The sequence below is a fragment of the Perognathus longimembris genome, chromosome 8, assembly GCF_023159225.1.
Source record: "Perognathus longimembris pacificus isolate PPM17 chromosome 8, ASM2315922v1, whole genome shotgun sequence".
In the NCBI taxonomy this organism is placed as follows: domain Eukaryota; kingdom Metazoa; phylum Chordata; class Mammalia; order Rodentia; family Heteromyidae; genus Perognathus; species Perognathus longimembris.
Window position 1 is genome coordinate 3,300,256 of NC_063168.1, and position 12,742 is coordinate 3,312,997.

At 39.1% G+C, this 12,742-nt stretch overlaps 1 protein-coding gene across 2 annotated transcripts; it reads right to left on the reverse strand.

Moving 5' to 3' along the window:
• Il1a (interleukin 1 alpha) lies at positions 1 to 12,482 on the reverse strand. Of its 2 annotated transcripts, none has more exons than XM_048352369.1 (7): positions 12,394 to 12,482; positions 9,392 to 9,446; positions 8,433 to 8,481; positions 6,840 to 7,062; positions 4,887 to 5,060; positions 3,310 to 3,434; positions 1 to 1,254 (listed from the first exon to the last, which is right to left on the reverse strand). In XM_048352369.1, the coding sequence occupies exons 2-7, from the start codon at positions 9,436 to 9,438 to the stop codon at positions 1,066 to 1,068; spliced, it is 807 nt and encodes a 268-aa protein (XP_048208326.1). In that variant the 5' UTR covers positions 9,439 to 9,446; positions 12,394 to 12,482; the 3' UTR covers positions 1 to 1,065. The 2 variants fall into 2 exon arrangements, with proteins under 2 accessions (XP_048208326.1, XP_048208325.1); XM_048352368.1 differs by lacking the exon at positions 12,394 to 12,482 and adding an exon at positions 10,087 to 10,129.
• Positions 12,483 to 12,742: the final 260 nt, after the last annotated feature.

The following is a 12,742-nucleotide window of genomic DNA, read 5'->3' on the forward strand; positions in this document are numbered from 1 at the left end:
AATAATATATTTATCATCATTATTGACAGTAATGTAACATTATGATCTGATCATAACTTTCAGAACTCAAAAGAAATATCCGTTACATTCCAGAAAAGGAAGTTTAGATAACAATGATTTGATTGTTTCCAGGGTCTAGTTCTTCCTATTTTTAGGTAGTTGGAATTAACTGCAGTTCAAGTCAAATGAGTTAAGAATGCTACAGCAAATTTAAGGCCAGAAGAGTGAGAGAAAGTAAATGATATAAATATATTGCCACAATTTAAAGGATTCTAGAATATAGGCCTCATAGTTATAGGAAAAGCATGATCTGGTGTACAGTGTTTTAGTCTAAGTCCCTCTAATTCACTCAGCCTATAAAACTTTACTGTTGAGAATGCATGGTCATCCTCATAGGATTCAAGGACTTTCCATAAATACAATAATATTATAATTATATTAAATATATTTATAAATACATAAATACTTAAAAATAACATTCCATGGTTTATCATCTTGAGGCTCAGTTTCAAGAGGTATTTTTTTTTAACCAAAATTGCCTCACTGACATAAAAAGTGATTAAGGCAGGAAGTATATATGGATATTATCTCTCTCTTTTGAAAACTGAGGTCCAGGAAAGTTAACCTATCTGATTCAGAGCCTATTAGTAACCTAGAAACAGAAAGTACACAGTTGGAATGAAATTTTGGCTTCTCTTCCCAAATGTTATTGCATCTTTTAGTTTTCTTACACCTTAGTTAACCCATGTGTAGTATGGGAAGAGTAGCTTTGGTTGCTACAGTAGAACTACGCTTTGAGAGTGTTATGAAAAATAATAATTATAATCATTGGTACCATACAAAGTATAGGGTGTCCTTTAAATAACAAATAACATCATATGCTAGTGTTGGTTCTATGAGACTTAGTTCTCTTACAAAGAGGGTAAACACTCATCTGGAATTACCAAGGCTCAGCACGTGCTCAGCCGATGACGAAGCGTAAAGAACTGGACTTCTTCATGTACACAGTACATACAGAGGGTCAACACTTCACAAGTTGAGAGGCTGTGGGCGCTGAGGCTGGCTCTAGGATATCTGGAAGTCTGTGATGGAGGGCAGCCCCTTCGCCATGTGTACCAGACTCTCTTCGTTGGTGGCAATGAGTAAGTCTGGGTAGGCAGCTGACGTGAAGTAGTTCTTCGTTCCCTGGTTTTCCCAGAAGAAGAGGAGGCTGCTCTCATTCCCCGTGATGGTTTTTGGTGTTTCAGGCATCTCCTATGATAAAGAGAACCAAATTCTGTTACAGGAAAAGAAGATGCTGGAAAATGAACTGAAGCACAGTCTCCAGGTGTTTGTCCTTCTTCTTCTTCTTCTTTTCGTTTTCTTTTTTTTGCCAGTCCTGGGCCTTGAACTCAGGGCCTGGGCACTGTCCCTGGCTTCACTCTACCACTCTACCACTCTAGCACTCTACCACTTGAGCCACAGCGCCACTTCTGGCTTTTTCTATCTATGTGGTGCTGAGGAATTGAACCCAGGGCTTCATATATGCGAGGTAAGCACTCTACCGCTAGGCCATGTTCCCAGCCCGCGTTTGTCCTTCTTGAGAAAAAGCATTTTAGGCCTATGACTCTGTTGTGGTGGTCATTTCATTCATTCATTCTTGCACGCCTTCTAGACGCATAAGAGTAGATTTATTTAGTTGGAGAGAAATCTTACTTAATCACAAGGGTTGCCAATGACACTAATATCTTTTTGAGCGGAAACATTGTTTTACCTTTGCTATGGCATGTGGTATTTTGCATCAAATTTGAGCACTCTAAAACCTCTAAACATTTTAAAAGGTAAGTAAGCATATAAAGTATATCTTTTATAGCATCTCACACTTTTTTTTGCCTTTTTTGGCCAGGCCTGGGCCTTGGACTCAGGGCCTGAGCATTGTCCCTGGCTTCTTTTTGCTCAAGGCTAGCACTCTACCACTTTAGCCACAGTGCTACTTCCAGCTTTTTCTATCTATGTGGTGCTGGAGAATCGAACCCAGGGCTTCATGTATACAAGGCGAGCACTTTACCACTAGGCCGTATTCCCAGCCCCATCTTACACTTTTTGTTGATTGTCTTGTCTATTGTCTGTGGCTCCAGAGGACAAAGTTCCATAAGGCTAGGGACTTTGAATCACACCGTCCCCAGAGCTGCTGGCACTATGCTTAAAAAATAAAGGCTCTCAGTAAATAATGCTTGGTGAATGAATTCGTGAATGAAGCCACTGCACTTTCATTTGACTTGATTTAGTTTGACAAACACAGACACTCAGTAACTTTTAGTTGTGGTATAGGAGCTATTCGATTATGCCTTTATATAATTACCTTTTAACAATAAAGAAAACGTACGTGTGTGTGTGTGTGTGTGTGTGTATGTGCGTGAGAGCTAGAGAGAGAGAGAGGATATTTGAGAGTTAGGTAGAGAAGATGGGGTTGGCATGAAGAACAGTGGTAGCGTTAGCGAAGAGGGTCGGAGGGTCAGCATTTGGGTCTTAACGCACAGCCTCTGCCTTATGCACATCGGCAGCTACATTATCTTCTTATCTCAGCTGGCTGAGATAAAATTCTTAAATAAGAACCAAGGAGGGGGCAAGCCCATTGTCGCTGCTTCCCGTCATGTAGGTCAGACAGCAGCAATAAGTAAAGATCTATAGCATCGACGGATGGGAGTGCCATTGATCAAGATGCACTGAACTGGGGCTGGGGATATAGCCTAGTGGCAAGAGTGCCTGCCTCGGATACACGAGGCCCTAGGTTCGATTCCCCAGCACCACATATACATATACAGAAAACGGCCAGAAGCGGCGCTGTGGCTCAAGTGGCAGAGTGCTAGCCTTGAGCGGGAAGAAGCCAGGGACAGTGCTCAGGCTCTGAGTCCAAGGCCCAGGACTGGCAAAAAAAAAAAAAAAAAAAAAAAAGATGCACTGAACTCACAAACTGCCATGTTGAACTGAAAACCCTTTGTATAATTATTTAATGATAATTTAAAAATAAACCAAAAAAAAAACAACCCCCAACCAAACAAGATAAATGGATGCCTAGGGTCAGGCAGGGCAAGGAAAGAGAAATAAGAAGTCAACTTATGTATTTTCTTCTGTCGCCTCATTGTCTTTTCTTATTGATTCTTCCTAGGATTACCTCTATGGATAGGCCAGACAGGGGTAGGATGGGCAGATGGGGCTTTTGTAGGAAGCAAAGAGGACTATTTCACTCTGTTAGGGGCATCTGTGTATTGGATTGTTTACCACAATCAGATATCAATGAGGTTAAGTTGGAGCCTGAAGACAACTGACCTTCAACAACACAGGTTGGTTTTCATCTTGAGCACTCACAAACAGTCGAGTTTTTGAGATTCTTAGAGTCACAGGAAGTTTGGAAGGCTCTGTTGCTGGCAAGTAGGAACCCATGTCAAATTTCACTGTCAAAGACAAGAGCCAAAAAAGAATCCATTGTATTGGAATAAAAATCAAATGTTTATGCAGAGAGTGTGTGTTCATGTATGTATATATGTAACTGTGGTTAAAATAAAAACAGAGGGATGGAATTCTGTACAGCTACACGTTCTTCACCATGATTGCTGCATTACCTAGATAGGTGAATATTTTTAGAATTTTCTAAGTTGACAGGATGGTTAGGGACCGAATAAACATTTGCTGATTTTATTAGAGTAACGTTAGTGGGATATGATGCTGAAATTTATTAGTTGGTAAGTTCATAATAACTTAAAGACATTTAGGGAGTAGTCATATGTACATGCAAAGTAGTTTGGTTTCCCTGAGAGAAAAATGCTTAATAAGGGCTATGAAATTACTTATGCTTATTGATATAGAAGTTTCCCTTGAGGATATAATCTAAAGATACAATCTGATAGAGGAAAACAATTATATATAATACATTATGTATTCACATGTGTAAATGAAACAGTGTCTATAACAGAACTACTTATAGCAAACACATAGCACCAACATAGCAACAATATTGGCCACGCTAGTGCCATTCAAAATGGTAAATCAGGGACGGGGAAATGGCTCAGTGACAGAGTGCTTGCTTAGCACACACAAGGTCCTGAGTTTGATTTCCTAGTACCAAAAGAAAATAAAGAAAAAGTATCTCTGTGTGTGTGTGTGTGTGTGTGTGTGTGTGTGTGTGTGTGTATAACTCATCAATGTGTGGGAAAATCATGTGAAATAAGAGTAGGTAGGAAAATAGAACATAAAATAATTTGTATTGTAGAGTGGAAAGCATGTTAACTGAAGTGCGCCTTCTTTGAAAATCATTTTTTTTGTAGACTGAATGACATGTCCTATAGCTAAACTAGACCCGTCCATAAAAATTGGATTTGCAGGATGGGGAAAGCCTGGAAAGAAAAAAAAATTGGATTTGCATGACAAAAAATTTTCAACACCAACTTTCTTCATGTGGTATTGTAGTTAACTGGCTGTCTTGTCCTATCATTATGTTATTAAAGATACTGAGGTTCTTTCTAGTATGACATTATTTCTATATTCAGTGATCAGGTTTTCTATTGGAAAGTGATTCCTCCTCAAGGGCTTCTGGGTAAATTTGACTAAATCATTGGATATTTCTGAGACTCAGTTTAATTTTAAAAATCAGGATGTAAGATGACAGGAATCAAAGAGATATATCAGAACGTTCTATGCTCCACTTCCACTTGGCGCTCACAAAGACTAGGAGCCCTTGTTGGATTTGAGGATTTGGATGATATATCTGTTCTTACCTAGGATTTTTACTGGTGATTCTAGTAGAATGAAGAATTGTGCAGGGCCAAGGATGTAGAGAAGTTTGTGCTTTAAAAGAAAGATGGAAATAAACAAATAAAAGAAGTGAGTAGGATATGTTGGTCATTTACCTTCATAGTCTAAATTGTTGACGGAAGCAGCCCTGAGATATGGACCTGATGTATCTCGGATTATACTTTGATTGATGGCATCATTCAGGACGAATTGTTGTTTCGTAATCCTCACATATTTGTACTTTACACTGCTCTGGAAGCTGCGAGGTGCTAACTCAGACCTAATGGTTTCTAAAAGAATGATAACAAATTCAGATTAATGTCTAGGTACAAACAGATAATATACACATGACAATACAAGTAGGAAGTAACTCTGGAAGGAAGTTATTTGCTTCTTTTAAAACCAATTCCTCAGGAAATAGATAATAACAATAAAATGCAAGGGGAAAAAGAGACCATTTGTACAAGTTTCTTATTTTTGGTTGTTTGGAAGTTTCTAAGTGACTAGGAATACTACCACTATTCCTCATCTATATTTTCAAATGAATACTAAGATAAAAATGAATCTGTTAAAAATTATCTATGCTACGAAAGTATATGAAAGTATTCTATATAGCTTATCTATTAAAAATTATCATTATAAATTATGTATTATTACATACCATGTGAACACTATAAAATATTATACAAGATATTTTAATAAATAAAATATTATATAATATATAAAATATTTTTGATAAGTAAAATATTACACATACAGTATATATATTATGTTTTGAGGGTATCATCTACCATCTTTCTGTAAAATGGTATTTATTAGTTGCTTCAGAAATCCTTGAAACTGAATAATTCACTTACTGTTTTAAGGCAATAAACAGCAACAGAAATCAGAAATGAAGACTTACCAAAAAAGATATTTATTGTGACATTTTTTATAATGGTGCAAAACAACTCTGAAAGATGTTCTTAGTATATTACTGAGTGAAAAAAGCTGGGTTTAAGATTTTATATAGTGTATTTTTAATACTATTAAGCCTGTGTACACACACACACACACACACACACACACGCATGCATGTGCTTAATGTCAGAAAAGACCCAGGGAACACACCATAGTATTAGTATAAATTCTACATATCCAATGAGTACTTTCATGTTCTCCGTTAACACCTCTAGGTGTGTGATCTTTCAGGTGCCACCTTAAAGTGCTATCATGTTGAGGCGTGTACTAAAGATGTAGAAGAAAACCAGATTTTTCATAGTTGGATCAAGCTCAGTTAGATTTGTGTCTCCTCAAGATAGTTACGGATCTCAATGAGCTTTGTTTCCTCATATGTAAAAATGAGAGTCTAAGATTGTTTCAATGTTTAGTACAGCCTAAATAGTGTTTACAGTACTAAATAGTGTTGGTAGTATTAATAAAGGCATTAGTAATGATAACAACTAAGAGTTCTTGGATAATTACTAAATACAGCCATTAGTCTAGTCTAGAAGTTTGGAGCTATTGACTCATTTAATCTTACAAGTCAGTGAGCTAGGGATTCTGATTAGCTACATTTTTAGTAGAGAATAGTGACACACAGGAAGATAAGTAACATGACTAAGGAGGCTTAAAGAAAAGCTGCCTACTAACAGAAGAGAACAACTTTCTCTGGAAAGATTAGAAGTCAAGACTAACGATGTGGTTAAGAAATGAGTCTATGAGCAAGCATTCTAGATTCAAGCCTCTTCTTTTCTCTTCCCCCTGCAGAACAAAAATTATGTTTCTTTGTTGTAGTTACCAAACTAATGCCTGGTTGCCCTCTTGTATTCGGATGCCTGATTTTCTTTCCCCTATACACTACTATCTCCATTTAGTCAAAACTGGAAAACAGCTGAGCCCAGTGCCTGCAATCCTAGCTACTCAGGAAGCTGAGATCTGAAGATCAAGGTTTGAAACTAACCTGGGCAGGAAAGTCTTACCTTCAGTTAAACACACGCACACACACACACACACACACACACACATACACACACACACACACACACACACACTGGAAAACTAGAGTTTCGTGGTACTTGACCCCTTACCTTCTTCCTCATCCTTGTTAATGGCCTCCAGGTCATCATCAGTGAGGGTTTGATTTAAACTCAGCCATCTCTTCTTCAGAATCTTCCCATTGCTGGATTTTGCTACCACCACCAAGCCATCTTTGAGAGTAAGCGTGGATGTCTTAGAGGTTTCAGAGGTGCTCACGAATTTATCCATGCAATCCTCTTGAAGTGGTTCATAAGCTGCTTCGTAGAAGGATTTCTGTGAAGAAGGCAAATGGAAACTGAGAGACTTGTCTATGGCCATAGAATGAATCTTGATTCAGAGGAGCATAGCTAACAGACATTGAGAAGGATCTTCATTCTTGTCTGGAGTAATTATCTCTTCCCGTTTCCCCTTCCTTCCTAGCTGCCATGGATATCCCTGAACACATGTGATTTCTTGGGAAGTCTTTTTCACCCATCTTCAGGCTCAAAAATACCTTTAGGTAATGCAACGCAATGGGTTAACAAATGATCTTAGTAAACGGTAGTTTTCCATGAGTTTCCTCTAAAGAGGTGCTCAAAATCTACTTGACAGTACTCAAAATACTTTAGAAATGCAGTTGTTCTTCTGTATCCAAGAACTGTGTACCCTTTGATTCAACCAACCTCAGATTGAAGATACTTTCAAAAACTATATTGTGTCTGTACTGAACATGTACAGGTGTTTGTCATTATTTCCTAATCAATACAGTCCAACTATTTCCATGGCATTTATATAATTTCCAGCATCATGAGTAATCTAGAGATGATTAAAAGTATACTACAGGCTGTATACAGGTTACCTGGAAACGCCACACCATCTAATACAGGGATTGGAGTACCTGTGCAACCCGTCCCACATCATGCCTAGGATGGTGTTCCTCTAGGAATAACATTGTTTTGAGTGCTGGTTCTGGGGCTTGAACTCAGGACTTGGGCACTGTTTCTGAGCTTTTGTACTCAAGGCTAGCACTCTTTCACTTGAACCACAGCTCTGCGTCTAGTTTTCTGGTGGTTAGTTGGAGACAAGAATCTCGTGGACGTATCTGCTTGGGTTGGCTTTGAACTGCGACCCTCAGATCTCAACCTCTTGAGTAGCTAGGATTATAGGCGTGAGCTACTGGTGCCCGTTTGGGAATTACTTTTAAAGCCAGATCTATAGACACAAAAAGTAACAGCTTGGTGAGTGATGGCAAATTTCTGACTGTCAATTGGTCTGCGTCTTCTTCCTCAGGTTTATGAGCTGTTCAGTTTGGAGAATTACCTCTAACCTCTGGTGCTGCTGTTAGACTACAACACATCATTCTAAGAGACAGATTTCTAGTAAAGGAGCTGTCCCAGGATGGCATAACTAGCATTAAGAAGCAACCTGGCACAAACATTCCTCTGAGTCTCGGTTCTGCTCTGTTCTGGAATAGATGAGCATGAAGAAGGCTCAACTACTAGTGTAAAGAGGCAAGTAGTCTCCTTGATAATGAAGAAATGTGGGTCTCTGGATTTCTAGTGAGAGGAAAAAGTGTCTAAAGACTCCATTCATTATTATGCTCATTTGGTGAAGCAACTTCATGAATAGAAAGCAGAACCATAATACACCAGGCATTTGCTTACCTGATTCACAGAGACATGGTCAGTGGTAGAACTGTATTCTTCACTTTCACTGTCAGAAAAATAATCAGAATGTAATTGCGCCTGCTACTTTATTATAGTCATTGAACATTATATTTTAATGACTATAGTAGTTCTGGATAACACATACTCATGATCTGTGTAAATTAAGGACTTCTACATATTCACACATATACAGTAATTCATAATTTACTAATTTTGAATTAATAATCACCAAAATGAACCTTGCACTTTTCCATGCTTTACCTATGAAAACTGGCTTGGCTAAGAACTTGAAGTGCTTTATTGTACTTCAAAGAAAAGAGCTAAACTCCTTAAGAGAAAAGCAATACTTTGAAACAACACCTAAATCCTCTTATACATTGCTCCTATGTATTCATCAAAGCATATGCAATAATTTATATTTGGCAAAAGGTCCTGGCAACAATAGCTATATTAACGTATGTTGGGAGCCTATGGAAGCATTTGTTAATTTAAAAATATTGTTTAATTTCAACTTTTCATTCATTTATCTTCCTGCTGTATGTGGATGCAGTTTGATTAAGTGCAGCCTAATTGCTATGGAACCGTCTGCCCTTCCTGATTGGGATCATGCTTTCTTATTAATTTCTCCCTTAGGCACTCTATTAAAACATAATTACTCTAATTCAGCATGGGAACTCAATGGAGACAGTGTCCACGTCAATAGTAGCACTCAAGTAGGGTTCAACTCATCTCAAAAAATGCTTCTTCTACAGCATTTCTCTCCTGGCAATCCCAACTGAATACTGGATGCTTAGTTTTCTTGAGTCTCTTCTGAATCTTCTCTGATTTCAGAGTCAGTACGCATTTTGATAGCATTTGTCAGCCCTACCTTAAGTCAATCACTGTAACTCCTGGTCTAGATTCTTATGAGCCTCGAATCCTTTATTAAATCACAAGAGTTAGAAAAGGTTCCTTACCTGTAACAACTTTTCAGGTCTTCAAACAGGTCTGGGACTTTCGCCATCTTGACTTCTGCAAGAGAATAACAGTAGCGATCAGCTCAGCCTGCTTCCAAGAAGTGCTTGGTAGAGCAGCCACCTTTACTGTGTGCTTCTTGAAAATCCTCATTGACCAACCTAACCCATAAAGGACCTTTTTCCTATTCTCCTCCTCACTCACTCACTTGCATTCTTTTTATACGCATCTCTAGTACTTGGTGTACTTTTTCTTTTTTTTTAAAGAATGTTTCACTTCTCTTGATGTTTCTTATGCGCCCAATGTACACGATGGACATTCCATAAATACTTGGGCAGCTTAAGAGGAAAATCAAAACCCACAGCAATGAGATATGCGCCTAGCACAGAGACAAGAGAGCTGGACATTATCAGATTTCTCCTAGTAGTTTTGTGTAGTAGGGAGTCCCTCCAGAGGACATGGCTGTACCCATGATGGCCTCATAGGAATCCAGTTTGGCTGCCTCAGTTTCCAATTTGTAAGGCAAGAGAGTCACCTGAAATCTGACTGCTTCTAGCTCACATACCAAATCAGAGAAGGACAAGAAAAGAAACAAAAGGGAAGAGGTTATAGGTTTATAGAAGGTGGTTTGAGAGAAGAGAGCAAATAGGTGAAGCAAAAGATAGTTTCAAAGCCGGAGTTACGATAAGAACAGTACCTTTGCCGACTCAAGTGCTAATGCAATGACTCCCTTTGCTTGGAGACACACAGCTTGACTCAGGCAGGCTTCTTTGCCTTTTATAAGTCTCTGTCAAGTAGGTGTGGCCACAAGTGCGTCATGGGGAAATTTACAGGAAATAGTTTAGCTTTGCATTTTTAAATGTTCATTTAACCTGGTAGTAGCCAGAATAATGACAGATTATATATACTTGGACATTGTAATGTTTGCGAAGATGCTAGGAGTTTTTGACCTGGTTCATTTATTTATTGTTTGCTGTATATAATTACAAACATGTGGTCTTAGGAAAAGGGAAGAGTAGTAGAAAGCTTATCAAGTTTTTAAAACTTGAGGGGGAAGAGGAAGGGGGAAAAATACCCAAATCAGAATTAGAGCTGGGGCTGGGGGTATGGCCTAGTGGCAAGAGTGCTTGTCTTGTATACATGAGGCCCTGGGTTCAATTCCCCAGTACCACATATACAGAAAACAGCCAGAAGTGGCACTGTGACTCAAGTGGCAAAAAGAAGCCAGGGACAGTGCTCAGGCCCTGAGTCCAAGCCCAGGACTAGCAAAACAAAACAAAACAAACAGAATTAGAGCTGACTAGAGTTGGAGAGAAATCCAGTAGCTTATATCTTGTTTAATTTGTTTATTGTGTCCCAAAGCTACTTGTGAACTGACAGAAAGCTAGCAGTCTCTGACAGCCATGGAATGGAATTTTAGAGGAAGATGAGCCTTCATTTTTTCCTGAAGTGGGAGAATTGCTTGATTAAAGAACAACATAGCTTAATCTGCATCTGAAATAACATTATGATTAGATCTGGATCAGTGAGAGATTAGTAATTTTCTCATTCCTCTGAATAGTATCAACGTAGGGGCTGAGGATTTAGCTCAGTGGAAGAGCGCCTGTCTGGCGAGCGCAAGGCCCCGAGTTCGGTCCTCAACTCTGGGGGAAAAAAAAGAAGTTGTGAATAGTATCAACGTATTTCCTACAGAAGTGAAAGAACTCTAGGAGAGAGTTCTCAGCCCTAGTTATATTACAGTAAAGTGGCCTTCTACTTGAGTTTATACACAAGTGTAATCCTAGCTACTCAGAAGGCTGAGATCTGAGGATCACTGTTTGAAGCAGGTCCGGGCAGGAAACTCCACAAGACTCTCATCTCCCATGAACTACTCAGAAAAGGCTGGAAGTGGCGCTGTGGCTCAAGTGGTAGAGCACTAGCCTAGAGCAAAAAAAAGCTCAGGGACAGCACCCAGCCTCCAAGTTCAAGCCCCAGGATTGGAAAAAAGAAAGGCAAGTTTGGCCTTCTCTAGGATAAATCCCAATTGTATGAAGAAAGCTCGTGGGAGAGGTAGGAGCAAAGCGTCAGTCAGGAGCCAGTGGTCAGTTTACTAACGGAGATTAGGGGGAAAGAAGACATAAAGTATATGATATTGCATTATTGTTTCTCAATCGTTACTTTCAAAGACTTTTTCTTTTTTTTTTTTTACATCCTGAGGCTGATGGAGTGCAGATGGTAGAACTCCAGACTTAGCAAATCCATGTTCCAGGTTTCCTTGTTGGGACTTTAAAGTACACACATTTTAATTAAAGAAATAGGCAGAAGAAAAAAGAAAAAGTGATAAACACAGAAAGGCAAGGCACCCAAACATGGCATAAAAACAAAACAAAAAAGAACTCTGAGTAAAGCACCTTGAGGGAGTTGGATATTCTCTCTGGTCCCATTTGAAGGTAAATAATAGTCAATTAGATGATTATCGAGGTATATTCCACATATAAAATCTGCTTCTGATTCTGTTCCTGGGTCTGTGCTTCCTGTGTTATAATAGTGGTAAATAACATCCCAGAACTAAGAGGTATTCTAGTTATAGGCAATGTAAGTATGGGACCAGATTGAGGCTAACGCTTGTGTCTCTCAAGCTGGACCATCACTGAATAGGAATGGCAACCAAAAAGCGACTCTGCACATTTCTGTTCCTTCCCAGGTAACACAGAATATTAACTCTGGCTCAGCCCCTCTGCCTCCCAGGCATCTTTGAGGACTATTACTAATTAAGAATTACAAAGTACACTGTGAACAGGGGCTGCCATGGAGATACCAATAAACAAAAATAATAACAATACTAATGATAGCTTCAGTCACTTGGGAACCGGCATAGCCATAATTTTAACACCCTAGTTCACAGAAGAAGTAGAGTTCTTATGGAAATAGTGGTTTGGTAACTTCAGCAGTGAGGGTATTTTCAGAAGAAGGCCGCCATTAAAACCCTGAAGACAATTTGGTTTCTGGGAACAATACATTGTACCTCTTTGGCAATCCAGGAAAACACCCTTGGTTCTACCGTCTGTAGCAACAACCAGCTGGGCCCCATCTTCATTCTTCTGCTGTAGAGAATTCCCCAGATGTGGTTGTCGAATTTCTCAAGGAGAGTTTGGTTAAGAAACAGACAGCCAAGGTTAGCGTGTGGCTCAACCTTTTCCTTCACATGACTTTCTTGAAAACTGGTTTTAAAGGAACAGCAGGGTGGGCGAGGTTCAGAGAGTGAGAAGCCCTGACTTTCTTTGCAGGAAGTGTGCTTTTCTATGAGACTGGATAAAGGTTAACAAACAATTCTTCTAGGGAAGTGGGAAAAGGAGAGTGGACTGAGTAGGGCA

What these genes read in the sequence shown, in the direction of transcription:
- Il1a (XM_048352369.1), bottom strand. Translation starts at nt 9,438, where the DNA reads ATGGCGAAAGTCCCAGACCTGTTTGAAGACCTGAAAAGTTGTTACAG. An exon ending in GACCTGAAAAGTTGTTACAG is followed by an intron (nt 8,482 to 9,391) that starts GTAAGGAACCTT and finishes TTTTTCTGACAG; the next exon opens with TGAAAGTGAAGAATACAGTT. An exon ending in ACCAACCTGTGTTGTTGAAG is followed by an intron (nt 1,255 to 3,309) that starts GTCAGTTGTCTT and finishes TCTTTATCATAG; the next exon opens with GAGATGCCTGAAACACCAAA.